The sequence below is a fragment of the Myodes glareolus genome, chromosome 8 (genome assembly GCF_982192425.1).
Source record: "Myodes glareolus chromosome 8, mMyoGla1.1, whole genome shotgun sequence".
NCBI classification, from domain to species: Eukaryota; Metazoa; Chordata; class Mammalia; order Rodentia; family Cricetidae; genus Myodes; species Myodes glareolus.
Genome location: NC_142033.1, coordinates 34,477,649 through 34,503,737, shown reverse-complemented (window position 1 = coordinate 34,503,737; position 26,089 = coordinate 34,477,649). Strand labels below are relative to the sequence as shown.

General features: G+C 43.9%; 1 protein-coding gene across 10 annotated transcripts in view; it reads right to left on the bottom strand.

The window, feature by feature from the left end:
• Positions 1-26,089, bottom strand: part of Fryl (FRY like transcription coactivator) — a 237,554-nt gene that overhangs the window by 69,237 nt on the left and 142,228 nt on the right. For 7 of the 10 annotated variants that reach the window (XM_087908964.1, XM_087908963.1, XM_087908958.1 and 4 more), the window contains 16 exons: positions 25,798-25,896; positions 24,498-24,599; positions 21,425-21,469; positions 18,787-18,890; positions 18,401-18,509; positions 16,542-16,628; positions 14,570-14,741; positions 14,042-14,174; positions 10,897-11,004; positions 6,532-6,769; positions 5,287-5,472; positions 4,908-4,994; positions 3,319-3,587; positions 2,307-2,520; positions 1,291-1,415; positions 542-599 (listed from right to left, as the gene is read on the bottom strand). In XM_087908964.1, the coding sequence (XP_087765090.1) occupies positions 542-599; positions 1,291-1,415; positions 2,307-2,520; positions 3,319-3,587; positions 4,908-4,994; positions 5,287-5,472; positions 6,532-6,769; positions 10,897-11,004; positions 14,042-14,174; positions 14,570-14,741; positions 16,542-16,628; positions 18,401-18,509; positions 18,787-18,890; positions 21,425-21,469; positions 24,498-24,599; positions 25,798-25,896 (2,136 nt within the window). The remainder of the gene's footprint in view (positions 1-541; positions 600-1,290; positions 1,416-2,306; positions 2,521-3,318; positions 3,588-4,907; positions 4,995-5,286; positions 5,473-6,531; positions 6,770-10,896; positions 11,005-14,041; positions 14,175-14,569; positions 14,742-16,541; positions 16,629-18,400; positions 18,510-18,786; positions 18,891-21,424; positions 21,470-24,497; positions 24,600-25,797; positions 25,897-26,089) is intronic. The other 3 variants (XM_087908965.1, XM_087908961.1, XM_087908962.1) reach the window with 1 other exon arrangement.

Here is a 26,089-nt window from a genome sequence, read left to right as displayed (position 1 = left end):
TTGTCTATGGATGTGTTTATGCTTCGAAGGCTACTAAGTAGCTGCTGCAGAGAAGGTGGGGCTGGAAAAGCTGAAAGCAATCACTGGGTGGCCGCTCTCAGAAACCCTGGCAACTTGTAGATCCTGTGCCCTGCTCTCCCTCCTGCTACAGTGACTTTCCAACTGCTTTTGACCCTGGTTTCCTGCATGTGTTGTCCTGGGCAGGAGAGAGAACCTGCACAGGAAAATGCCAAGTTTAAAATACGCCAGGTAGCTAGGCACGGTGGCTTGTGCTTTTAATCCCAGAACTCGGGAGGCTCAGATCAATGGATTTCTTGAGCTTGAGGCTAGCCTAGTTTACATAGTAAGTTCCAGACAATGCTGGGCTACTAGAAAGCAAAAGCAAGCAAAAAAAAGCAAACAAACAAAAACAAAACAAAACAACAAAACGCATCAACCTGTTACATCTTAATTTCTGCCCTATGGTATACTACTTAGCGTACACCAGGACAATGTTCACTGCACGAAATGTCCAATGGTGGGAATCTGCATAACAGCTTACCTCTGGTCGTCTTTCAAGTGCTTCTTTAATTATGGGATGTAGCTCCTCTATTAGTTCCCTAAAGGAAAAACGGCATATATTAGTTTCACTTAAAGCTAAGTAGGCAGAATTTGCAAACCCATACCGAAACAGCAGAAACTGACAAGTCCTAACCCTAAGCCTACTGTTTCCAACAGTTCTTAAAGCTTTGTTCTGATTATAAAATAGCCTTCTAATTAAACCCTCAGAAACGGAAAAACATGGCATAAGCCTCTCTGTTTGTAGAGAAAAGTATCACCAATATTTTTATTCCAGCGTTTTGTGAACTGCGTGTATTTTATGGAGCTGAAGCACGCTCACGTGTAAAATGCTCTCCTTCCTTTTACACTAGCACACTACTAATGGGTCAGTAACATCCTGCCAGACAGCAGGTTAGCACACACGGTTGTCTCCAGAACCAGCATTTGTACTAACAGAACCTGGCTTACACTGATTTAAATTGAAAATGTGCTCATTGCACAGGACTGAGAAAATCTACCCATGATTTGATCATTTACATAAAAGTGCTGACATCAGGAGAACAAGTTTGTGGAGAAGATAAAGCTTCAATTTGCTCAGTATAGACAAGAGATGGCTGGACTACAGTGACTCAGTGGAGAAGCCAGGGCTGGTGTGCAGCCGTGAGCCAAGACCTCTGGTCCACCCGACCCCACCTCTCTTATGAACACACTTGTTCTTCTAGCGCGTAGCAGAATGAAGAAAAGGATTACCTAAAGGCTCCTGGGTTGGTCCTGCCAAGCCCTAGAACGAGGGACTCTGTGACTTCCATGCTCTCAGAGCGCATCATGGGAACGATGTGCTTAAACAGGGCTGACGGGGAGGGGATGCCGATAATCTGAAGGGCCAAAAAAACCAGAACTGCCACTTACAATTAGATATCCAGCCAAATAACTTGACATTTAACCACCGTTGGTCAAGTGCAATCGAGTAAAGGACATTTGGGGGGGGGCAAACAAATGCTGCTTCAAAGCTAACTTTCAGCACACACAACCTAGAAAATCTAGATGACTTGCCCAGGGGCATCCCGCAAGTTCATTCAAAGAACATGTCTGTTTGGAGAGAGTCACCATCACATAACGGTCCACGGATCCATCGGAGATTTTTTCTTTTGATCCATAAACTTAAGAAAAACAGAATTCCTACACCCTAGTCTCAAGTTTCCTTCAAGCACACCAGGGTGTCTTCTGTCCTACCATAACATCTATTTATCGGTTCTTTCTAGTATCCATTATGTCACTGTGTGATTTAGGCAAATTTTGTACAAGCATTTAATAACTCAGATGATGATCCTGGGAGCAGTTCACTCTGTAATCTCAGTACTGAGGTAGCTAAGACGAGAGGATTGCCAGAAGTTCGAGCCAGCCCAGGATACATGGTAAGTTCTAAGCCAGCCTGGGTTATATGTGAGACCTGTTTCATAAAACCAATGAATGAATGAATGAATGATTCTTGCTGGCAGTGAGAAGTAGAAGGGCTTGGAAAGCGAACTAAGGGGAAACACTTTCAAATTTTCAGTATGCTATTTTTATGTACAAGGTCAATTTTGCCCAAGAGGAAAATCTCTGTCCTTAATTCTATCCAAGTGTCCACAAAAACAATAGAATTTTCCGAGACACATGAGCGATATAATCTCCAACCTCTCTATTTTGTTTCCCACGAGAAGGAATTTAAAATGTCCCTCTCGTGGAGACACTGGGACACCACAGAGGGTGAGGAGGACACGCACCTTGGCATCGATACTGTAGCCACTGTCAGGGGTGGACGCCAGCGTCTCAGGAGGAGAGCATCTCATGGGGCCTGTGGATGCCGAGGACGAGGGGGATGGGGAGGGGGATGGGGAGGCTGCCGCGCTGCAGCAGAGAATTAGGTAGTTTCTCCACAGGCCAATGTAGGAGTCACTGCTTGTGGTGGCATTTACCTTCTTTGCATTGATGGGGCTACTAAAAAACAAACAAACAAATGAGGGCAGAAATCACATGTGTTATGTTTATTTATTTATTATGAATCCAATATTCTGCATGCATGTGCACCTGCACCCCTGAAGAGGGCACCAGATCTCATTACATATGGTTGTGAGCCACCATGTGGTTGCTGGGAATTGAACTCAGGACCTCTGGAAGAAGAGTCAGTGCTCTTAACCGCTGAGCCATCTCTCCAGCCCCATGTGTTATGTTTGAATAATATCTTTTATTTGAAAATATTCATTTTGTTTATATTCATTCATCATTACCCACCTTCCAATTATCACACCGTCATCTTTCCAACTAGGTCTTCCTTCTCATCAACCCCCACCAAATCCAACTCATCCTGCTGCGCACATGTGTGGTTTAGTGGCCATCCACTGTGGCCTGGGCCAACTGCTAGCAGCCCTAAAAGACCCAGTGACTATCTCTCCTTAGCAACTATCAAGGGCAGAACGCATTTTGAAAGTTTTTATGTAACTAATGCCAAGTTGTCTACTAATGTAAAGGCGACGGTTATCATAGAGCTTTTATTGCAAGCACTCAAGACTTTCTGGAGGGACCAAAGGGAGAAATGAATGAAGCCTATCCTCTAAGACAGGACAGATAAAATAGATATCTATAAGTCTACGTTACGTTCTTCATCGCTCTCCCCCTCCACAAGATATCATTATAGCATAGCGACATACAGAATTCCCAGCGTATGTCACTTTTCAAAAGCACGCGTCTGGAAAGCGGGCTATCCGCTTAAAAACAGGCTCTATGCAAAGGACTTACTTTACATCAACTTGGGGGGACAACAGCTGCAGCCTCGTGTACGCGAACATCCACGCGTAGCTGACGGCTGTAGAGCAGTGTTTAGGAAGATTTTCTTGCTTTAGAAAACTGGAGAGACTTATGATCCATGGGTCTTGGCCTTGGGTCACATGTGCAAATATCCAAATGTGTGAGGGACTGATCACATCAAACTGGTGGCTGATGGGAGAAGAGTTCCATTCGGCTAATGTCTGCAGATCTACCGAGCTGGGGCAATACAGCAAAGTAGTCTAGGAAGAGAGCAAATGATTATCATCCATTTGAGCAGCTTTCCTCATTTTTATATCTGAGGTGCTTTATGCCTGACATGGACTAGATCAGGGTTTTCTGGAAGGTAAGTAGGCTGGAGGATGTGCTGAATTTTTGACCTTCCCATGAGTTTCTCCTCAAGGCAGACATGTTGCAGCTTTTACTATTCTCAAAAGGCTGCGTGGACCAAGAAGGCTGCCATCCACAATTTAAGTAATTCCTATGTGGATACTGCACTTCCATGGGTCCACAGAACTCTTTAGAAATGAAACAAAACCCATTAACTTTCATCCCGATGAAATTGAACAGCCTGGAATGTGAGCAGACTCACATTCTAAGGTACACAATCTTAAATATTTTTCCCTCAACATTCAGACTCTTAAAGAAATTAATAACTTTAAAAATTAATACCTTTTCATTTTATTCAATAAGCACTGTTTAAGGCATTATTATAAGTCATTTATTACTCTATTTGTTACCATAATACATAGTTAATGATAAAACAATTCTTTTAATTGTATACATTTTAAATCATGTCTTAGGTTTATAAAATTTTATTATTGCCTGCCTGTGGTTGTGTATAACAGATGAGTTATAAGAACCAGGTGTTGAGCAGAATGCAAATAAATCTTCTATCCATGTATTCCAAAATAGGAGAATTAAAATGCAAGCAGTAAATTTCAGAGTTGTTTCTATATCAACCCTGGAGTAGTGACTGGACTTCCCACCCAACTCTACTGACACTCCATAAGACTAAAAGGAGTCTGCCTGAGTCAGACCGGATGTGGTCCTGGGTTCTATCCCAAGCACAGAAAACACAGGAGAGGGAAAGGGAGAATGGGGGTGGGCCTAGAGGAGAAAAAAGTAAAGACATTTTTACCAGCAGGTTTTTTTGGTAACATTTTTTGCTGATAAAATGTTTCTCTACATTTTAACAAACTATTTACTTAATTTCATAAAGAAAATAAAAATAGTCACTGAAAAAGCCAAGTGCATCTCTTCCCCTTTGGTTAAAGAGTATCTCTTCCCACATTTGTAGCCAGTTAAGTGGCAGCAGGTCAAGGGCCAGTGACATCACATTTAAGGGAAACGCCTTAGATCGGAAAAGGCTAAAATTTTACCAAGAGAAACTGACTTTTATGGCAACAGGAACTCATCAGAGGATAAGCACGCGTCCCTTTAAACCCTTTATCTTCTAGAGAAATACAGTTAACTCGCTGCATTTGTTAGGGAGACACATGGATGTGTGCTCACCTGCCTGCAGTCCCAAAATGAGAGGGAGCAGAGATTCCTGCAGTTACCTGATCGGCCCCTGTGAGGTGGATGAAGCTCTCCAGAATGGATGGGCTCAGCCTGTCCATCACATCGATGGCTAACTCCTCGTCACCCTGTCAAAAAGAGACCATCATGCGTGTGTCTAAACAAGCAAGGAGGGCTTAAGAAAAGTGGGCGATAGGAAGCGAAGCTGAGCAGAGTTCAAGTTAACGCTCTTGTGAAGAACTAGGGAGCAGGGTCAGGTGGGGTGGGGGTGGGGGTAGGGCGGGTTTGCATCAGGCCCGCTCCAGCATGCAGCCGTAAAGTAGGCTACGTGGAGTGCATGCTACACGAACCCCACCCGCATGGAGCACGGACGGGCAGCAGGACAGTCTCAAACACGCTCACGAGATGACTAAACCTTACCTTCGGTACCTCCAAAAGTGCAAATAAAGCCCGGATTTCTCTAAGGACACTGACAGCTAGTCTTCTGGTGGTGGGCCGGCTGCTACAGAGGATGACCAGGGCAAAGCCTTCGACCACATGGAACACAGTGGAATACGGGTTCCTTTCCAAAGGAGGGGGGTGAGGACCTCCATTAGCGATACCATGCTTGATTTAAAAAAAAAAAAAGCAAGTTTAAAACAACCTTTAAAAAGATGTATGAATTTGGAAAAGAGACAGTAACCAGTAAAGCATATTACAAGCATTCTGATAACAGAGCTGCCTTGGCCCAAGGGACTTCAATGGCATTCACTTCATAACAATGTGACAGTGTGGATGGGGTTGGTGGCAGAAGTCTGTTCTCCCAGCAGCTCAGGAGGTTGAAGCAAGAAAGTCACAAGTTTCAGGGCGGCTCAGGATACAGAGTGAGTTCAAGGCCAATTTGGGCGACTTAGTGAGACCTGATCTGAGAACAAGAAGCAATAACAGTTCTTGGTGGTAAATCCCTTGTAGGAGGAATGAGGTTCAGAGTTCAATTGATCCATATTAGCACAAAAGAAAATAGAGAAGTATCCCAATGGCAGTCGAAATAGGACATGCCTAATTGGTCACTCTGATGCCCTTGTGACCTTGCAATCATCACCTGTTACTCTCATTATAACGTTTACAGATGGGGAAACAAGAGACTGGACTGCATCTTTCAGATGTGAGTGCCGGCTCTCATCTAAGGCACATGGCTCGTTGGAAGCAGTTGTATTCAGTGTGGGATTTCTAGGCTCATAAAGCCTCCTAGGCAGCTTGGACGGTCCATCTCTGAGCTTCCAGGGTTCTATGGTGTTTGCAGTGTTATAAGGCAACCAGATGTACACCTGTGCACTTAAGAAACTGGTCCCTTTGCTGAAACAATCACCCCAAGTGACAGGCTAACAAAGGTTTCATGTGTAAGCTTTGAAACACCTTCATGTATGAATTACCCTACAAACCCTATGCTCGATAAAACATAACCTGTTACCAAATGAAGGAGGCTAAATGTTAGACACCAGTACTTGGTATCCAACACACGAGTGAGTACAAAGCAGGGCACAAGGAATTGCCATCGACAGAAGGCCATCACAACTAGTAACATCACAACTGTAGAGCCTGAGAGCCAATCTATGCCAATTAGCATCACAATTGATCATTTACTACCGATCACACACAAAGTGACAATGTGGGGGTATGTGGTACCTGGGAGTCCTGGGTCTTGTTATACATCTGAGCTGCCTGTTTCCACTGATTTATTAATTGTACCAACATCTTTACAGCGTTATCAAGAAGAGTGGGGTGGACATCAGTCACTTCACGAACAATAAAATACACAAATCCGGAGAGCACGTCTTCCCGCCAATCTGGAAAATCAAGCATTAGTGCCTGTAGGGTGTTGAAAGCCAGCGCCCGCAGTTCTTCGTCCATGTGGACCGTGAGCCTACCAAGAACAGAATCCCGTTAGCGAGCCTCAAAACAAAACACGATGTCATCAGTAACACTTACAGCCAATATATCTGAGCACAATTCTCTGCTCTAAAACTTAAAGATACTCGATGCATCCCTTCAAATGCTCTCGGATATGAAGATGGGGCTCGTGTTCACTTTGCCATCCTATAATCACGCTTTCTATGCTAGTCTATAGTTTAAATTTCATATGAATGTGTCCACGATCAGTGATGTTTTTGCTAAAGTTCAGGATAGGAAGTCTTGAATTGAATTGACAGGCTGCTGTGTAGAAATACAGATGACATCAGACATCCATTTCAAACTTCGTCCATCCTTAAAATACTTTATAGTGCTCTCCTATAATCAATAAAAATTTGTCCAGCTACACAGGACCCGAGCAGTGACTTACGCTTACTCAGTCCTTTACCATTACTAGAGACGGCATGAGTAATCTCCGCCGGCTCTCACAGACATTTAAGGCTGTAGATGACAGAAATAGATCATCACAGAGGTCATGATCTAGACAGAATAAACAAACAATTCCTGAGGGTGAAAACGGAAGCACCTTTAGGAGTAACATAAGAAAAGGCCTACATGTTGAAAATAAAAGAACGGCTCAACAGCCTATCAGGCCCCAAAGAGCTTAGGGCTCAATAAATCAGAACATATTAATTGAATTTTAAAAAGTTAAATTACTTTTTAAAGACTTCAATACAATGATCATAATTTTAGTTACAGAATTTTTTAACAAAAATATGAGAAAATGATAAGTAAAATGAAAAGGGGATGTAGTTTTGAAGCTGCGAGACAAGCCACCACATGAACACAAGCTCCTGACCTAGCGCTGAAGATCATTTCAGTGGCTGACAACGCAAGCAAATGCATTGAAGTTAGAAATGACTCAAAGGAACAGGCAGTTAGAAAGCACATGCTCCGTGCATGCATGGAAGGACAGAGCTAGCCACAGCGAGAGAGGGGGTGTGATGTGGTTCAGAAGGGAGGTGTCACAGTCTGCTGAACTCGGAATCTAGTCTTCGCTAACCCAGCCTTCAGCAGACGGAGAAGCTAAAGAGACATCCGCTGCAGCTGCACAGATTTCGGAAGCCAGCCATGCAGCAGCTGCAGCAGGTACAGTGTGCCACAGTCAACACGGTGGCACGACACCTCCCAAGCCCAGTGTGCCGCCTTCGGTGGTGACACCACAGGAACATATTGTGGAAAACACAGTGACATTGCTTTCCACACTAGTGATTTCCACAGCCTTTAAATCTGTGACTGAGTATCTCACACCAGTCAACGTAACTCAGGATATATGTGCCTGAGTTAATGACTCCTTGTGTAGAGGAGACGACAATGGGCCCTGGCTAATTAAAGTCAGGAGTCAGGGATTATCTTTCCTTAGAGAGTTCGCGGAGGTCTATAAATTTACAACAAGCCCTTTCTTGTTGTTTCTTTGCTGGTTTCCCTTATTTTTGAGTAAGGAAGATTTAGACAATGTAATTCCAAACCAGCATATTCTAGACTCTTTCTAGTCATGGAGGTAAATTAATTAAAAAGTGACAGCTACAGGGGAAGAACTAAAGCAAGCAGTAGCAATCTAACTGCTGTTCACTGCTCAGAGGCAGGCACTCCCCCGCCTCCAGGGCTTGGCCCTCTCAGGGGCAGCTTTATTCTGGGGGAGGTGAGGGGACGGCACAGGATACTCATCTTGTGGGATCGCCTTCCACAGAGAAGAAGGTCAAGTAGGGACCAGTGAGAACAGTAACTGCTCTCTCTTCTCCTCAGGAGGAACGCTGCAATTAACCCTTCAGGGTCCTAATGGGGATCCAACTTTCTAATCCCGCTAAACTCTAGGTTTAGTTTAGTTTAGTTTGGAGACAGAGTCTCATTATGTAACTCAGTCTAGCTTCCAATTCTTAATTCTCCTGCCTCTGACTCTTTAGTGCTGAGAGGTCAGTAGTACCACACAGCATATAGCTCTGCAATATGATTTATGGCAAATTTTAAGAGAGAAGGGTGGGAGATGGCTCGGAGGGTGGAGCCGACACAGAGGTGGGAGCAAGGGAACAGCTCCAATTACAAAGTTGTCTTCTGAACTCTACACCTGTGCCACGGCACGTGCACCCCCATCAGACACATGCACATCTAATCATAATCAATTTAAAAGAGAGCTGAGCTATTGGCATAAACGTCAAATTCCAGAGACTGCAGCAGGAGGATTCCCAGGTTCAGGCCTGCCTGAAATGATGGAGATCAGGGCCACCTTGGACAGCGTAGTGAGATGAGACCCTGCTACAGAAGGAAGCACATGAATGTACGTATGCATGATGTCTACTAGAGAAAGGGGTCGGGATGCAGCCTAGCTGCTGCGTACTTGTCTACCGTATGCGAGACTTTAGGTTGAATTCAGTGCCACAGAACAACACTGCCAAGGCTGAATAGGAGGAGGAAGAGGTTAAAAGAAAGGTGCAGTTTCAAAAAAAAAAAAAAAAAAGAAAGGTGCAGTTTCAAATAAGCCCCCCTGTCTCCTACATTCCTCATGGGAGACAAACACCACTCCATCCGTGGTCCTAACACTCGTGGGGGTGCGGCCTGCTATGAAACGCCAGATGTCCCACCCAGGGCTGGAACAGGTCGCTGCTGTAATCTAGTCACTATTTACACAACTCGGCGAGTGCCCAGCAACCAGTAAACATTTTTCAATACAGCTGAGCACTCGCGGTCGGGAACAGTCGCTTTGCCTGGTTTCCCACTAGGGTGTGGCTAGCCAACTGTGGTTCTGGGCTAATTCCAGGCAGATGCCTGGTCATGTTCACTCCTGTCATGCTGCAGGGAGAATGCAGACCAGAGAGAGACTACAGCAGTGCTTCTCACCTTCCTGAAGCTGCGACCCTCTCATGCAGTTCCGCATGCTGTGGGGACCCAACCGTAAACTTCCTTTTTTTGTTGCTACTTCATAACTGTAATTTTGCTATTGGTATGAATCATAATGTAAATATCTGTGTTTTCTGACGGTTGTAGGTGGCCCCTGGGAAAGGATCGTTCAGCCCCCACAATGGGGTTGAGAACCACTGGACTACGGCATGATCCGCAGAGCCTTGGAATAGTTGCTGTCTGGTCTTTCGTGGAGAAAGGGTGCTGACCCCTAAGTGCACGATCCCCTATGGCGTACACACAGTAGGGCCTCGAAAGGCTGCCATCTCACCTTGGAATTAGGCTAGGAAACATCGTTTAAGCAAGCTAGCTATGCTCTGAATTCACTTTAGAGAACTACATTGTGCCTCACGGGGAATGTGAATACTTAAACTTGGCAGGCTCTCCCCTAACAAAAAACCTTAAGTGGGTTTTGCTCACCTGCTGGGGAGTATTACTTTAAGGTGTGTTGCTTTTGCTTATGCTGCATTTGGTTAACTCTGTGAAGCTGTGAGTCTTTGCCTGTCTAAAACACTTGATGGTCTAATAAAGAGCTGAATGGCCAACAGTGAGGTTTGAGCAAAGACAGGCAGGGCTTGTAGGCAGAGAGAATAAATAGAAGGAGAAACAAGGAGAAGGGGAAGCAAGCAGGAGGACAAGGAGAGGAGGACATCGGGGGTCAGCCACCCAGCTACACAGCAAATCATGGAGAAAGAAGCAAAGAAAGATACACAGAAGTAAGAAAGATACAAGTCTAGAAGGAAAAGGTAGTCAAGCTGGCAAGAAACAAGCCGAGCTGACACCGGACATTCATAACTATGAGCCTCCATGTGTGAGTTATTGGGAGTTGGTTGTGGGCTCCCCCAAGAGCCAAAAGAGTAAAAAAAAAAAAAATCACACAATAGTCACCACCTCAAATGCTGAATGACCATAGAAGTAAACATCAATGAGATCTGTAGGCAAGGGCTATTTATCACACAGATCAATGAACTTGACAGGGAACTGGAAAGTAGGGATTAGGGGGAGATGTGGAAGAATGTTAGAGGTTACAATTTTGAGTGGGGTAATAAAAGATAAGAGATAAGAGTAAATTGGAAAAAGAAGAAAAAAGAGTAAATCAGCTCAAAACCGTACCTGCAGCCACCTCTGTGCTGAAGACAGCAAGAGACTAATGTCACTCACCTGGCTAACAGTGACGTCACTCACCTCGCTAGCAACTCAATGAGGTCAGTTCTGCTCATGCCGTCAGGAATCAGCCTTGGAATCGCAGCGATACATGTTCTAAACAAATCGATTTTGGGTTTTCTTTCCCCCCTGAAAAATGTATCACCAAAAAACCAAAACAGAGTAAGAAGTATATCACGTGGGTTAGAAAAATCCATTTAGCAAACATGTTGCCAAAAATGGGACCCAAGGCTAATGGTTCCAGTAGAAAGGGGGGCACATACAAATGCACATACAAATGCATATGGACCCAGCAGCTAGTTCCGACCAACGCATAAGTGAAAGGATGGAGACCATTCACGGAAATGACAGCAAATAATTAACTTCATTAATTAGGAAGCATTCATACCAACTTAATAATTTCAAGTACTTACGATTTTATTTAATCTGAACTTAGCTATCTACAAACATATTAAACACTAGTTACTATTATAACTAGCTGTGTGCTGGTTAACACGTTAACTTCACAGGACGCAGCATCACGTGGGACGAAAGCTTCGGGGCATGCCTTGAGAGATGACCGACACTGGCTTAATTGAGGTAGGAAGACATTGTGAATGGAGGGGGCACTATTCCATGGCCTAGGGCCCTGGACTACACAGAAAAGAGAAAGCAAGTTCAGCTGAAACACTTACTGCTCTCTGCTTTTGGACTGTAAATGCCACGTGACTGGTTGTCTCGAGTTCCCGCTGCCACAACCTCCCAACTACTCCTCAGTGTGTACCTGCCACCTAGTTCATACCCACGGTCAAGTATGTAACTGCGTGAAGTGTGCTCGCAGTTTGGACCCATACTCTAAAGCTGTGAACTCAGATAACCCTTTCCTTCCTTGAGTTGCTTTGGTCAGGTATTTTGTCACAGTAGCAAGACGAGTAACTAATATAAATAGTGTTGATATTATTAAAATTATTTAGCTTTACCACCAGATGTTCTCAAATGTCAGTATCCATATCATTTCTTCCTGTTCTCTTGAGACACACACGTGTGCAAAGGTTTAGGTTTCATGCCGTTTATAGGCACTGATGTTTTAAAATCCTGGGCCCTCCTGAACAGCAGATGTTTACTATAATTTAATTTTACTGTATATGTCTCTATGATAGGGAGGATGCTAAGGGGAAAATCCACTGCCTTATTCAGGCTCGACAGGGGCTCTACCACTGAGCTACACTCTCACCACCTGCAGCCCGGTTTCTTAAAGTTATTCACTAATGTACTTTAAATGTCTAACCGGTTGCTCTATGGCACTGGCTTTCATTTTGATTTATGTTTGAAGGAAAGTCTCTGGCTTTTCCTACATCCTCATTGGTTTCTAGCTGCCCAGCAGTAATCCCCATGCAGAAAAGAATGGGAAGGTTCTAGGAGCTTGGGTCAGTCTCTGTTATAGAGATATTTACACAGTTGTCGCTGTGTGTGGCTTTACAACGCATGGATCGGAGTGACCACAAGATGAACACCACGGATCCCTTAGATGCGGCTTAAGGCGCAGCTACTGTGTGTCAACAATAACGGCACAAGTGCTCTCTGGTCCGCAGGGCCCTGGATAAAGCACAGACACACACCTGAATGGGTAGCCAGGCACACCAAGCCTTTCAAAACTGTCCTTGACCCCTCAGTGTGCACCTGCCAACTAGTTCATACCCATGGTCAATGCCTAACTCCGTGAGGTGTGCTTGTCTCCAAAATGTGACATTTGCTAAAATGCACAGAGAAGAGAGGCTGGGGTCAACGAAGATGAAAATGGGGAAGAAAAAAAAACTTGGCAAATTCTTACAATTTCTTGTTGTCCCAGAATCTTCTCTAAATGTGAGGCTATTTCTCGAGACCCCTGATGATCTTTCACCACCAGGTACGAATGTGACTCATGCAGGTGTTAATATTGCCACGTGGGGCCAGCTAGATACAGTTTGACTGGCCCTTGGACCCCCCTGCCCAAATGCAGCAGGCAGACATGTCACAGTGACTGTCAGTCATAGTGTGACCTGGAACTTGTGGCTGCTTCTTTGAAACATGACAATTAAGGCACCATGTGGGGCATTTGTTTAGGCAATACTCTGGCCCCCACAGACACCGGCCTTGCGTCCTTTTCTCAGACACACTTTCTGAGCTCAGTGTGACATCCAGGAGGTCTGGGTAGTCTCCGAGACTTCTAAGTCATAAACTGGTTCCATCTCAAGTCTCCCTTCGTCAGTTAACGTCTATTGTCAGTCGAAAGTTAAAGATCATGGGAGAGAAATCCAAACTAAAACATAAAAGAGCCACAGAATAGCAAGCTGACCAGGGGACAGACGCTTCAGTCACTTGAGGCTCTCACAAGACCATGGGAGGAACTGGATGTAAACTTGTTGACGCTAATGCAAGAGCACTTGTGGTGAAAAGGAAGAAGATGTCTGGGAGGAAGTCAAACACACAAAACCTTCACATTTGAAAGCTCTCAGGCCACTACATCACAGCAGTGTGAGACGGCCATATATTAAATAATCCCAGAAAGCAAAATATCCAATGGGTTATTCTAAGACCTAAAGTGCATCTATCTCAAACTACATTTACATCCAAAATCTGCCGTATAGATAATATTGAAGCTTGCTAGCAAACAAGAGGCATGGCTATCATAAATCATGCCACCCCGTGGAAAGAAAGTTCCTAACAATGCAGAGAAAAAATGATGAATGAAAACTCACAAGCATGGGGCTGGGGTATGAAACGGGTCTGTTTCTAAAGATCTGCCCACACATTACTCCCTCTGTGTCCTCTGGTTCCTAGACGGAAACACAAGTGCCCGGACTTGCAGGTCTCATGGCCCTTTCTTTTTTATGAAAGCAGGAATATGTATGTGGAATATTTGTTAGTTAAGTCAGTACTATACCTATCTGTGGTGAACGGGAATCATTCATGTGATAAATGAAAGTGGGGTTCATTGCTGGACTTCCATTATTTACACTAGTTCGGCATCACATAAACCAACTAAATGGAGCTTGTGGAAGGAATCTCTGAATTTAAAACTACAGCAAAGGGCCACATGTGAGAAGTCCAGGAGAAAATGCACAAAAACGGGTAAGTAAGGACCAGCCACTGATATGTACACTCCTGTGTACACTGAGAGAGAAAAGAGCATATATTTGGTACATACGTGATCATGTCTTCAGGCTCTTTGTTGGACATCTGCAGACTGGTCATACACATTGGTCTCCCGACCTCCTTGTCCAAATGTCGAAGAATGCTGTCTAATGCTTTTCTTACTTGAGGGTAGTAAACTGACATTCCTGAGAGGGAGAGCACGGCCACAATAATGTCAGAAACTCATACGAGGTGGCCTTCTGTAAAAACAACCCATCAATTTCCCAATGAAGAGCGCTTGCTGCTATCACATTAGAGGACGCGCCAACTGTGACATGCTCTTCAGGATACTGCATACAAATCACGCAGAGAACTCAAGCTCAGATTTGAAGGACAGAACATATTCCACAGCACCCTGTGGGAAGGCACATCGACAAGAACACCCTTGACAGGAATACTAAAGACATTACCCAAACGTAATCAGCAGATCACTGTACGACTGGGGCATGCGCACTTGGTGCTGGATGCACTTTAGGTCTGACTATGGACTTACACAAAACAATATCCCAAAAGCAGTTAATCCGTTCCACTTGACACTAACCTATGACTTTTGCCTCTTCATCAGTCAAGGTTTTATTGAGAAAAATCTTTTTCACACGAAGGGTGTTTCCTGAGGGAAGAATGACTCCTGTGGTGGGCATGGGAGGGTCGCCGTCCTTCTGCTGCAGGCTGTCCGCGATGACGAGGAAGACTCTGAGGCCAATGTTCATCCTCTTCAGAGAAAACAGACCCAAGAGGAAGAAATCAGGGCCATGCACTTTATATGCCAAGGGGCTGGGAGAAAGAAGGACAGAAGGAATCTAATCTTTCTACCCGACATTGTGAACCAGCTGAGGCAGCAGAGTCTACTGTGGTTTCAGATTCCCAGATGGGCCCATGCCCTTCTGGAGTCACTGGCTCTCCTTGTTGCTAAGGCTCACTTGACACCTCTCTGCACCTTTCTCAACTTCCATGACTCTTTCAGCCCCCCCCCCCCCGCCCCCGCAGACCACTTTTCTTCTTCACAGGAAGAAACCACATCAACAACCCTCTTTCTACAAGTCACAGCATCTACTGACACACACACACATGGTCTTTGTCCCCTCTGCTCTTCCGACAGTGTAGTGGGTGATGGTCTCCTGGACTTGGTGGAATTTCCATGAATGTGGAGGTCTGAATGAGAATATCCCATAAAGGCTTATATATCTGAATGCCTGGTCACCAGGGAATGGCACTATTTGAAAGGGTTAGAAGGATTAGGAGGTGTGGCCTTGTTGGAGGAACTGTGTTACTGGGAGTAGGCTTTGAGGTTCAAAAGCCCATACCAAACCTGGAGCCTTTCATTTAGGGATTAGGGTGTAGCTCTCAGCTACTTCTCCATGTTCCCTGCCATGATGATAATAGATTGAACCTCTGAAACGGTGAGCAAGCCCCCGGCTAAACGCTTTGCTTGTAACAGCTGCCTTGGTCATGGTGTTTTTTCACAGAACAGTGAATAAGACAATGGGGGCTTGTACTTCCTAGAATATTAAAGCATCAGGCCCTTCTAATCTCGTTTATCCTCAGTATTGCTCTTCAACTTAAAATACATCCATGACCCTTAACTGTGAAGCAGAGCATGTGTCTCAGGTATCCCAGTGGGATGAACACCCCTACAGTGCTTCCCCAAAGCATGTCTCCCTCACTAGGGGATCTTCTTTTGCTTCCCACAGCACAGGCAGCATCAGGAACTCTTTTCCCAAATACTGCCACCCCTTGCCACTTCTGTGCTCCTGGCTGGGTCACCTCTACCCCCATTCTAGGCTCCTCCCAAGCTGCCTCCCATCATCTGTATCCTCTCCCGCAGAAAGTACACACAGCATCGATCACTGCCCATTCCAGACTCCAAAAGCTTGCACCTAGCCGCCCCCGCTGACTGCATTCCACCTGACGTCTTAGAAGCCCCAAAATGCTAAGTTAGATATGCCTGATCTTTCTGCCAGACCCGACCGCTTCTCTATGTTTTTCCTTGTTCAGTAAGTGTTCCACCTTTCTCCACTGCATCCCACTGTCTCTCCCTACATGTCACTCTCTGTGACCCGCACCAGAGGTCAGTAAAGCAGGGACAGGCATCCCACTGGGTGGCGATGCTGTACAGGACACAAGAAGAAAGTCAAATGTCTGCTCATGCTTACTAAGTAAATAAGATAAAGCCTTGAAGTGTTACTCGTTTTCAGATGTAACAAAGTCGTGATGTATTCCATTAATTCACACATCCGAGTGTCAGTGCCACAGTTAGAGACTCACAGAGACCCGGAAGGAAGTAGAACATTCCATCATGTGGCGGAGCTACTCTGGGCATTTGCTCAGTGCGCCATTGATCATGAGCAAGTGGGTTAATAGTTTCTTTTATCTATTCTCAAAACTTGGAAAGATTCCAGCGCTGCCCCCAAACAGACTGGTGACTGTCAAGGTTCACATAACCCCGCAAGAGGACTAACTTTCACTGTCGGTGAAAACATCATTGCTGCTACAATGGAAGTTTTTATCTTTACCTCTGGATTAATGGTGAAAGTTTTAGCAGATTTCCCGACACTGAGAAGATCAAATATTATCTCTTTCATTGCAAAATCCAAACGTTCCTAAGAGAAGAAAGTAAATCATTGTACCTTGCTAGAATGAAACAGAAGCTGATGTGTATACACACACACACACACACACACACACACACACACACACGTGCCCTTAGAAAGACTATAAATTCAAATGAATACAAGACAAAAATATATACAAATTAACAAGAACGGAAGTGCCTGGAGGGCAGCCAGGACAGGAAAGGACCCCGGCAAAGGATCTCAATGGGGAAAAAGAGTTAGCAAAGACACATGAGCGCCCGAGGTACGGGGCTCGCAGACAGTAGTCCAGTTCTAGAACTAAGACAGGGCGAGCAGTGCCCCTTAACAGCACTGCTTCCCGAGCACAAGACCAAAACCGAAACTTTCCGTTAATCTTTTTCATTGTTAGTCTCAGCAAATTATCATTTCTTCTGGGTGTCAATCACAGATGTGCATCTGCTTTATTAAATGTTCCCTTTTTCCTCCATTGTAATAAAATAATTTGATGTGGCAGGAGGGATGGCTCAGCAGTTAAGAGCACTGGTTCCTCAGAGATCCCAAATTCAATTCCCAACAGCCACATGGTGGCTCACACCATCTGTAATGGGACCAATTGCCCTATTCTGTCATGCGGGCATACATGCAAATAGAGCACTCATCTACATAAATAAATAAATCTTAAAAAATAATTTGATTATGGATCAACTAAACTATCTGGCTTCATTCTCAAGAAATACAATGAATCTCCTGGAACCGGCATTTCCCTGAGTTGAGAAGAAATGCGTACTTATTTCACATGACTGATGTTCAAAGGGAGACACAACTGAGACCTTGGTATGGCTCCCACAAAGTCCACTCAATACCCTTATGATAAACTTTCTACTCTGCAGAGGCTAGGAAGCTAACGTTACATATCCCAGGAATGCTTCAAGGAACACAAGCCTTATGAAGTAGCGGATACAGAAGGGGTGGAGATGAGGAGAGAGGAGGAGGTTGTCACCTCTCGCTCAGGGAGGAAGGCCTCATCCGAGCTGTGGGGGCACAGCAGACGCAGTAGGGTACTCAAGCATCCTCACAGACGAGGGCTCCTCTCTCAAAACTCTGCCACTCTGATCGAGGTGGCAGCCCCGGCAGCCCGATACTTTCCCTGTCTCGGATGAGAATGGATTTCCTCCATCCTAGAAGTTTTTGGTGAGCTCTCTCTCGCCTTTAAAAGACCCCTTTGATTTAGTTACAGTAGGTTCTAGCATATGTGCTTACAAATCTAGATTGGGAGCTGTGGAGACAGCTTGGTGGGTTCACGGCATGAGTGTGAGGCTTGAGTTCAGATCCTTAGTACTCATATGGACAACTGCTATGGAGTTGGCAGATTCTGATAATCCTAACGCTGTAAGACAGACGGGAAGGTCCCATGGGCTCACTTATTACAGACGGCTGTGAGTTACCACGTGGTTGCTGAGACTTGAACTCAGGAAGTTTGGAAGAGCAGGCTGTGCTCTTAGCCACTGGGTCACCTCTCCCGCCACTTTTGTTAGGACTATTACATAATTTCTCAACCCTCCCACAATCAAATGTGTGTCCACCTATGTGGCCCCTCCCATCCCTTGTCACATGCAAATTCATCATCAGGGTCCTGTATTCTTTCGAAAACTTTCTGAATATACTTGCTCTTCACTCTTGAATAGTGTTGATACTTTTCAAAACATGCCTCAAAATGCGTAGGAAAATACAAACCGCCATTCGTTAAAATGGTTGTTTCTGCCAGCCTGTGCAAGAGGCCAACATGACGGAGCACCCACCTGAGCAATGAACTGGATGATCTTCACAAATATGTTGAGAGGGGTGTCACGGGGGACCACGCTGCGAGAGCCTTTCGGGAAGAGCGCCGACACTATGCTCATCAGGCGACTAGGGGCAGAAGAGGAGACTTAATGACCAAGCGATCATGATGACGCCAGTCACCAGTGAAGAATTCCTCCTGCTTCTACGTCAAGGGGATTCAGACCCCTCTCTGCAATGCTCTGGTGCAATCCCATCGGTCTGAGGGTACCTAGCATTTGCTTATTTCTTTGAGAACTGAGGCTAGAGCTCGGAGCCCTACACATGCTACGTGCACCCTTACCTCTTAGCAATACCCTACCTGCCATGGCTTTATTCTAAATGCACTTGAAGACACAGCACTCACCTTTGGGTTACAGTGTTGCTCTCACACTTTATTCTAATTACATAAACCCACAGCAGTCTATACAAAGACTCCAGTGCAACTCGAGACATTTTAGGGTCTTTATTCTGTTTAAAAACAAAAGAGAAGAAGGGTAAACTTACTAAGAGCACCGGCAAACATAGAAGGTCAAACACATTCTCTGACAACAACTGAAAGCCCTGAACCTCCCTGCTCTGTCCGGTCTAAGAAGTTTAAATACGCCGATCTATATTTAGCTGTGCTAAGTATAGAGACCGAGAGTGACCATCAGTAAAGTACCCGAACTCTTCATTGTGTTCTAAAAGAAGATGAAATATTAGACTCCTATCAACATTTCTAAATATTTCAAAATGATACACATATCATCAAACTACTTTATAAATGGTTTGTACCACAATACGGACACAACCAAGGGACTGCTAATCTTTAATTTATCTGCAACCCATAGACAGATCAAGTAGGAAATACCAAATAGTACTAGTCACTTGAATCTGTGAAATAATACGTTGGACCCCACGTGACCCCACACCCAGGCCCTGGGTGTCCTCTCGTCACTCTGTCTGTGCTGTGACGGCCTTGGCTTCCACTGGAGGCAAGACGGTGTCTGCCTCACACAGGTCCGAAGATCATAGCCTCCAAAGCCCCAGGGACAGGGCCTGCTGCACGAACAGTGTTCACTCAGCATAAGTGAACCATCCCTAATCTCTATGTAGAATCAGAACATTACTTAAATTACCTTATGATTTACAACTAGAGAACTCTGTTATTTCAACCAATTTTATGAGTGAATTTTCTCTTTACTCTTCACCCTCATATAATGAGATAGTATGAATTTTGAAAATGCAGCAGGAAACACTTATATATCTGCTTATTGACTCCAAAAATTTGTATTTTTAAAAACCTGTTCTAGAAGAGTTCTATATTGTTAAGCAATTAAATATGGAAACTAACAAAGAGACCCTTTTTTAAAAAATTGCTTTTATTGAGCTATATATATTTCTCCACTCCCCTCCCTTACTCTCCGCTCCCCTTCTACCCTCTCCCATAGTTCCCATGCTCCCAATTTACTCAGGAGATCTTGTCTTTTTCTAGTTCCCATGTAGATTAGATTCATGTATGTCTCTCTTAGGCTCCTCAACAAAGAGACTCTTTTAAGACAGAGTCTCCCTACAAAGCTCTGCTTGATTGACTTCAAACTAGCAATGCAGACCAAGCTGGCCTTACAACTCAGAGCTACTTGCCTCTGTCTCTTGAGATTAAAGGTGTCTCTTAGAATTAAAGGTGTGTGATACCATGTCCAGCAAAAATTCTTAAAAATATTTTTTTACTTTATTACTTTCATTTACTTTAGCAATCTATTCTGTTTCAAGGTTTAGAATAATAAACACCTGCTACAAATAATTAAAAGCATTGCAAAAGAGATAGAGGATGTTTTATCATATACTTATCCACTAAAGACCATAAGAGATTCTGCATATATCTACATAAAAACCTGATAGAACTTAAGACTGGAAAATCCAAATGCTCTCTCTCAATACCAATTCCTTGCTCCATGGGCAGGATCCATCATAATCCCAAACTTCAAATCCTCCCCCTGGGATAGCTTTCTGTTTGCTACAAAGTAACCAAAGTTACAAGTAATTCATGAATATTACTAATCTAACAGACAATTTTTTGTAATAATGTCTTCAATAAAACACAGCTTTCCTTTCTACCCTTTAAATCTGATGTATCAGACATCACAATAGGATGTCAGCAAGAAATTAAGAAGATAGGGAAGAGAGAGAGCAGAGAGGACAATTTAGCCCTAAAACCCTCTGAAGGGCTCTGTGATGATGGCTGCGTAATAGCACATGTTTGAGGAAACTCAGGGAAAACAGAGCACCGTGTAAATCCCAACAGTAATTCATGACAGTGGGACAGAGAAGAAAGGATAGAGGAGGGGGGGGGGGAGATAGGAAGGAACTAATTCATTCATTTTGCTGTATTATGTTGGAATATTAAAAATATCCTAAACTGAGCCAGGCCTTAAACAAAGATGTTAATTCTCTAGGCAAAATTTTTACAAATCAGATTAATCATTTTGTTACATAGAAGTCGAAGGACCTTAACATCCTACAAAGTTTAGACACACCAGTCAACCATGATCTCTACAGAAACCACGTCAATATGCGTATTCCTCTTTCTCTAACATGAACTTAAAAAACTGCCTTGTTAGAAAACCTAAACCAATAAGATAACAATTTAAAAACCCATTCATCAAGACCATATGGAAAACCCAGGCTATTATCTCCTTAATTTCACTGGACTATATTCTTTTAACATCTTCGTTTAGAACAGGTGGATGATGTAAGTACTAAAACACTGTAGTAAAAACCTGTGACCTCCCTGAACCAATCTCCACCCCTCCCCCATCTCTATACTACATCCTGGGGCTGCAGTTAAGAGCAGACCTTCGGGAGAGGGCACCCTCTGTGTGCGTGGCTTCCACACATGGTACAAGTGGGTTGGGGTAAATCCTTCAGACATGCAATGCAACAAGGGGCAAAGGGGCAAGAACAAAGGCCGCTCTTAGAGGGAAGAAAGCGATACTTTACTTGGTGACGCCAACACAACTCACCTGCAGTGTTTCTATTTGTTTTCTGATACTGTTGTTAGATGGCATCTAAATAAAGCAACGTGAGACAGCAAACATGAACATGAGATGCAGCACATGCATGTTAGGTGAAAATAAGCACAAAACAACGACAGCTCCTCACCAAGGTCTCTATTTAGAAGAAATTTGACATTTCCAAGGCAGTGGCCAGAAATGCTAAGAAAAAAAAAAAAACCAAAATAACAAAACAAAACGAAAACAAAAAACAATCCCAAAGTCTGGGTGTTCTGGAGCAGGCCTACGCCACTCAAGCTAGGAGGGAACTAAAATGTCTCATTACCGCCTTTTTCTCCCAACGGCCCACTGGTTAAGTTCAAATGAAAAAGCTACATAAAGATGACTGGGGGCAGATCACTGTGCTGTTTTTATTTGGCCTGTCTCTTAGTAAGTTTACAGAAACTTTAAAGATGGTATTCACAAACCAACTGGACCTAAACTGATTTTGAACCATATTTACCATATTCTTGTTAAGAGACAAAAATTTAAAACTGAACTGTTCAGTGGAAACGAAGCAGGATCTCTCCTACGTGGGGAGCACATTTATTGTGATGGAGCCCGCACTCCACTGTGACCACCAAACTAAAAACTTGCCATGCTATCATGAACAGGCTCTTTTGCGGGTCTCTGGGAGACTGTCCGCTTGTGGAGGGCACATGTGTGTGGGCATGAGTGGGTGTGTGGGCATGAGTGGGTTGTGTGGGCACGACTGGGTGTGTGCAGGGTTGTGGCTGTCTTCTGGAGTCCTCCTCCACCACTTTCCACGTTACCCAATGGACAGGCAGGGTCTCTCAGTTAATGAAGCCGCTGTTCTGGTCCAGTCTAGGTGGCTAGTTTGTCCTGGTGATCAGTCCCATCTCTCTACCTTCCAAGGGTTGGGTTATAGGGCATTCAACATCAATATGGGTCCTGAGAATCCTCGTCTGGGTCCTTACGCTGCAACACTTTTGCCTGAGTCCTCTCCTCAACCCGGTACAGTACTTTCTTTTTCTGAGGCTGCATAATAGCTCTTAAGTGCCTGGAAAATTCACTATACTAATGACTCTGAAGCATAATGTCTCTTAATACCCCAGAACTAAGCCAACATGCTTCCTTAAAACCTCAGCATCCCTCTGAGTACATTCTAGGACAGTATGGCAGACCGGAAGCAGCACGCATTATAAAACTGGATGACTGTGGATGTAAAGCCATCTCTATCACTACTGGCTACATACACACAGGCCATTTGTCCTCTTTCTGCCTCGGTTATAGTGGAAATGACAAGATACAATCACCTAGCATCCAGTAAATATTAGAAAAAGGAATTCTAAGAAGTGGTGGCAATTAAGTGAAAAAAATTTAGATGGATTTTTTTTTTAATCAAGAGATTACTTGCATTGGGTAATTGATTAGAAAAGGCCTTTGATTTAATTTTCCAATAAATAAGAGAAATAAAATATAACTTATTATGGCACATAACTAGATAACATTTCTTAGAATGTTTCAAACTCCTTCCACAGCTAAGCACAGTAGCCACAGTATTGGAAGTTTAATGAGTGGGAGCCCAAGTCACACAATTTCTGCTGAATAGAGCCTTAAAGTAGGTTAAGGGTTAATGGCCAAGACAACTGTCATCCAAATAGTCATGCTATGCTGCGTGGCTCTTATCTCCGTTAGCCTGGCAGATTGATACAGCCATTCACATAAATGGACAATATGCCAGAACCAGTAAACAGGAGGTAAGGGTTCAAAGGAAACAGCATTTTAAATGAAAGCCTCAAGACAAAAAAAGAAAAAAAAATGGGGGGGCGGAGTTAAGGTGCTGTGAAAATATTGTAAGTATGTTAGGTGGAAACGAAGGTATAAAGAAACTTCAACAAAGCAACAGAAAGGTATGAACTGTCATGGAGCAGCGCATTCTCCTGGAAACACTAAAAGCACATCTTAAAAACCTTTCAGAAGAAAGTGAGTCGACTCAGAAAATGGCACGTTCCCCCTTAGTGCCTATCTCCGTGTGAATGATCAAAATAAGGACAGGAACAATTGCCTTGTAAGTAACTGACAGTGTTTCTTTCCTGGGTGTGAGACCCAAGAGTCTGACCAACTTGATCTAGTCTAAGAATACAACCGAATGCATGTGTAAGAGGGAGAAACAGTCACAAACTGTTTTTGAACACGTACATCCTTCATATACCTTACTAGAAAGTCAAACAGTGAAGGTTGAAAGAGTCCCGTTGTTCACTCGGCCTGAGACCTTCATTTAACCTATCTGAGCCCTGGTTTTACTACTGTCAAGACTTCGGGTTTTCAGTATCCAGTGTGACTTAGACAAAGAACAGGAAGGGATGGACCACCTCGATTACACTTCTCTGACTTGTAAGCAAACATTTGAGGCGCCTCATCAAACTGCATTCATACGACAGTTGTGAATTCATATTCAGGTGAAGCTCGTCACTCTTCTAGTGTCAGACATTAATTGTGTGCCTAGCCGAAGAGGAAGTGAGGATGAGGCCAGCGGAGGAGCCCTGGCTACAGACTCTCTCACACGGACATGCCAGACGGTGTTAGGTCAGAACAGCGTCAGGAGCTTACACTGAGGACCTGGTACCCGGGTTCAGATCTGCCTGCACACACTTACTGTAGCAGAATGGTTTTGAGGGACAGTTTACCATCAAGGCTTTTGCCAGTGACCTAGGCTTGAGCCAACATTACTGAACTTTCTTAAAACAAAAGACAAAGTAAGTATGCAGAGAAGGTTTTGTGAGATTAAATAATAGTTCATTCGTAATTCCTGGTAACTGTATTTGTAAGTAAATACCACTACATCTAAGGCAATGCAATGATCCTTGAAAATACACAATTCTGCATGAATATGAATCAAGTGAAAAATTTATTAATTTCCATCTGATTCCCTACAGAAGTACAGTCCATCACAAATATATTATTCAAATGCACCATGGGAAACGGAAGTGTTTGCTATTTACTGTTCAGTGGGTACAGAGAGATGAACACAGCTCAGCTCAGGCAGTGTCCACAGGGCAGGGGTGTGAGAGTGTCTTACCTTTAAATGTGACAAACAGTTTTGTAGGAAAATATGCCAGTTATTTAAAAAAAACTGTTTCTGACTGACACAGAGAAGACAGGTAATTAGTGGGTACAAAGCCTGTGAGAGACAGGGAGAAGAGAATTAATATCTTCACAGAAAGCTGCGGGACTCATGAATGACAGCTTCATTTACACTCTCAAAGAAAAAAATTAGAGACTTTTTACTCAGCTTCCCCATTTTCAATACGAAACATCATGTCATAGACAGACAAGGAACAAGAAATGTCCCATTCCACGAGACCAATTCAATAGCAAGTGTCTCCCGAGTTAGGACAAGTTCTTCCTTACTCCTGGAATGTCCCATCCCTTCCCCATTATTGGGTTCTGGACAGACCAAAGGTCAAACTGGCATTTGAGTTTCAGCTAACTCTAGATGAACACAAGGCTACGGCGGCTTATTTTCCAAACACGTGAAGGGAGAAGCAGGAATCACGAAAGCCCTACTGAGACAAGAGGCTTAACGTTTGCCAAAGAACGCAAAGCATTTAGGGCAACGTCTGGCACAAGCAAGAGTCATGCTTATTTCATACAAATGTAGACGGTCAATATTGACCACTTCTCCACACTTTTCCCTAACTGCAGAGAAGTCGTGTGAAGTGGCCGGGTTGCCTTCAGTTTCCGAACAGAAGTGATGAAATTATACAGGGGTAGTTCTTAAAAAACGATGCTTTCAAATACAGGTTTATGGTATGAAATAAAAGAATGTATGGTTTAATATAATATAAATATGAAACTATATTCAACATATAGTAATATAAAATTTAAAGCACCTGTCAAGACAGGTAAACACTGAGCAGGAAGTCTGAAGAAGCCATTAAACACAAAGGCAGTAAAAGAGAGAAGGCCACCTGGTAGGCAGTACTCCAGGTTTCTTACTGGTTACTCAATAAACTCTCTCTTTCTCTCTCTTCTCCACCCTCCCTCTCTTTCTTACAGGGTTTCTCTAATTAGCCCTGGCTATCCTGGAACTTGCCGTGTAGACCAGACTGGCTTCAAACTCACAGAGATTCTCCTGCCTCGGCCTCCCAAGTGCTGGGATTAAAGCCGTGTGCCGCGATACGCCTGGCAACTTTTTTTTCCTTTAAAAATAAAAAGTGGAAAATCTAAAATGGAACGGGAGAGAACACGTGTGCCGTCTTCCCTGTCCTACACTCTGGGTGCCCTGCAATTTCACGTTTTACACGTCTCTTCAATCTCTGCAGGAATCATAAACCATTTGCTACAAAACACATGGAGGTTTAAAACACTCTGGGTACCAGCGAGTGCTTCTTCCTGGAACTGAGTTCAAACGTAGTCTGGTACAGCATCTCCACAAAATTTTTCAAACAGGGGACATTGACTTCATTTTTAACAGCCTGGAGAGAGCGAGAAAACAAACAGAGAGAACCGGTTACTACCAGTAAACGACAACCAACAACGCAGCTTCCTGAGAACGCTCTGCATTGTCTGAAGAGAGTTAATGATTCACTGAGATTTGCAGAGGAGTCTTCTGCACCAAATGTTATGTTAATAAAGCAAACCTGGTCAGCGGTTTGCAGGAACAAGATG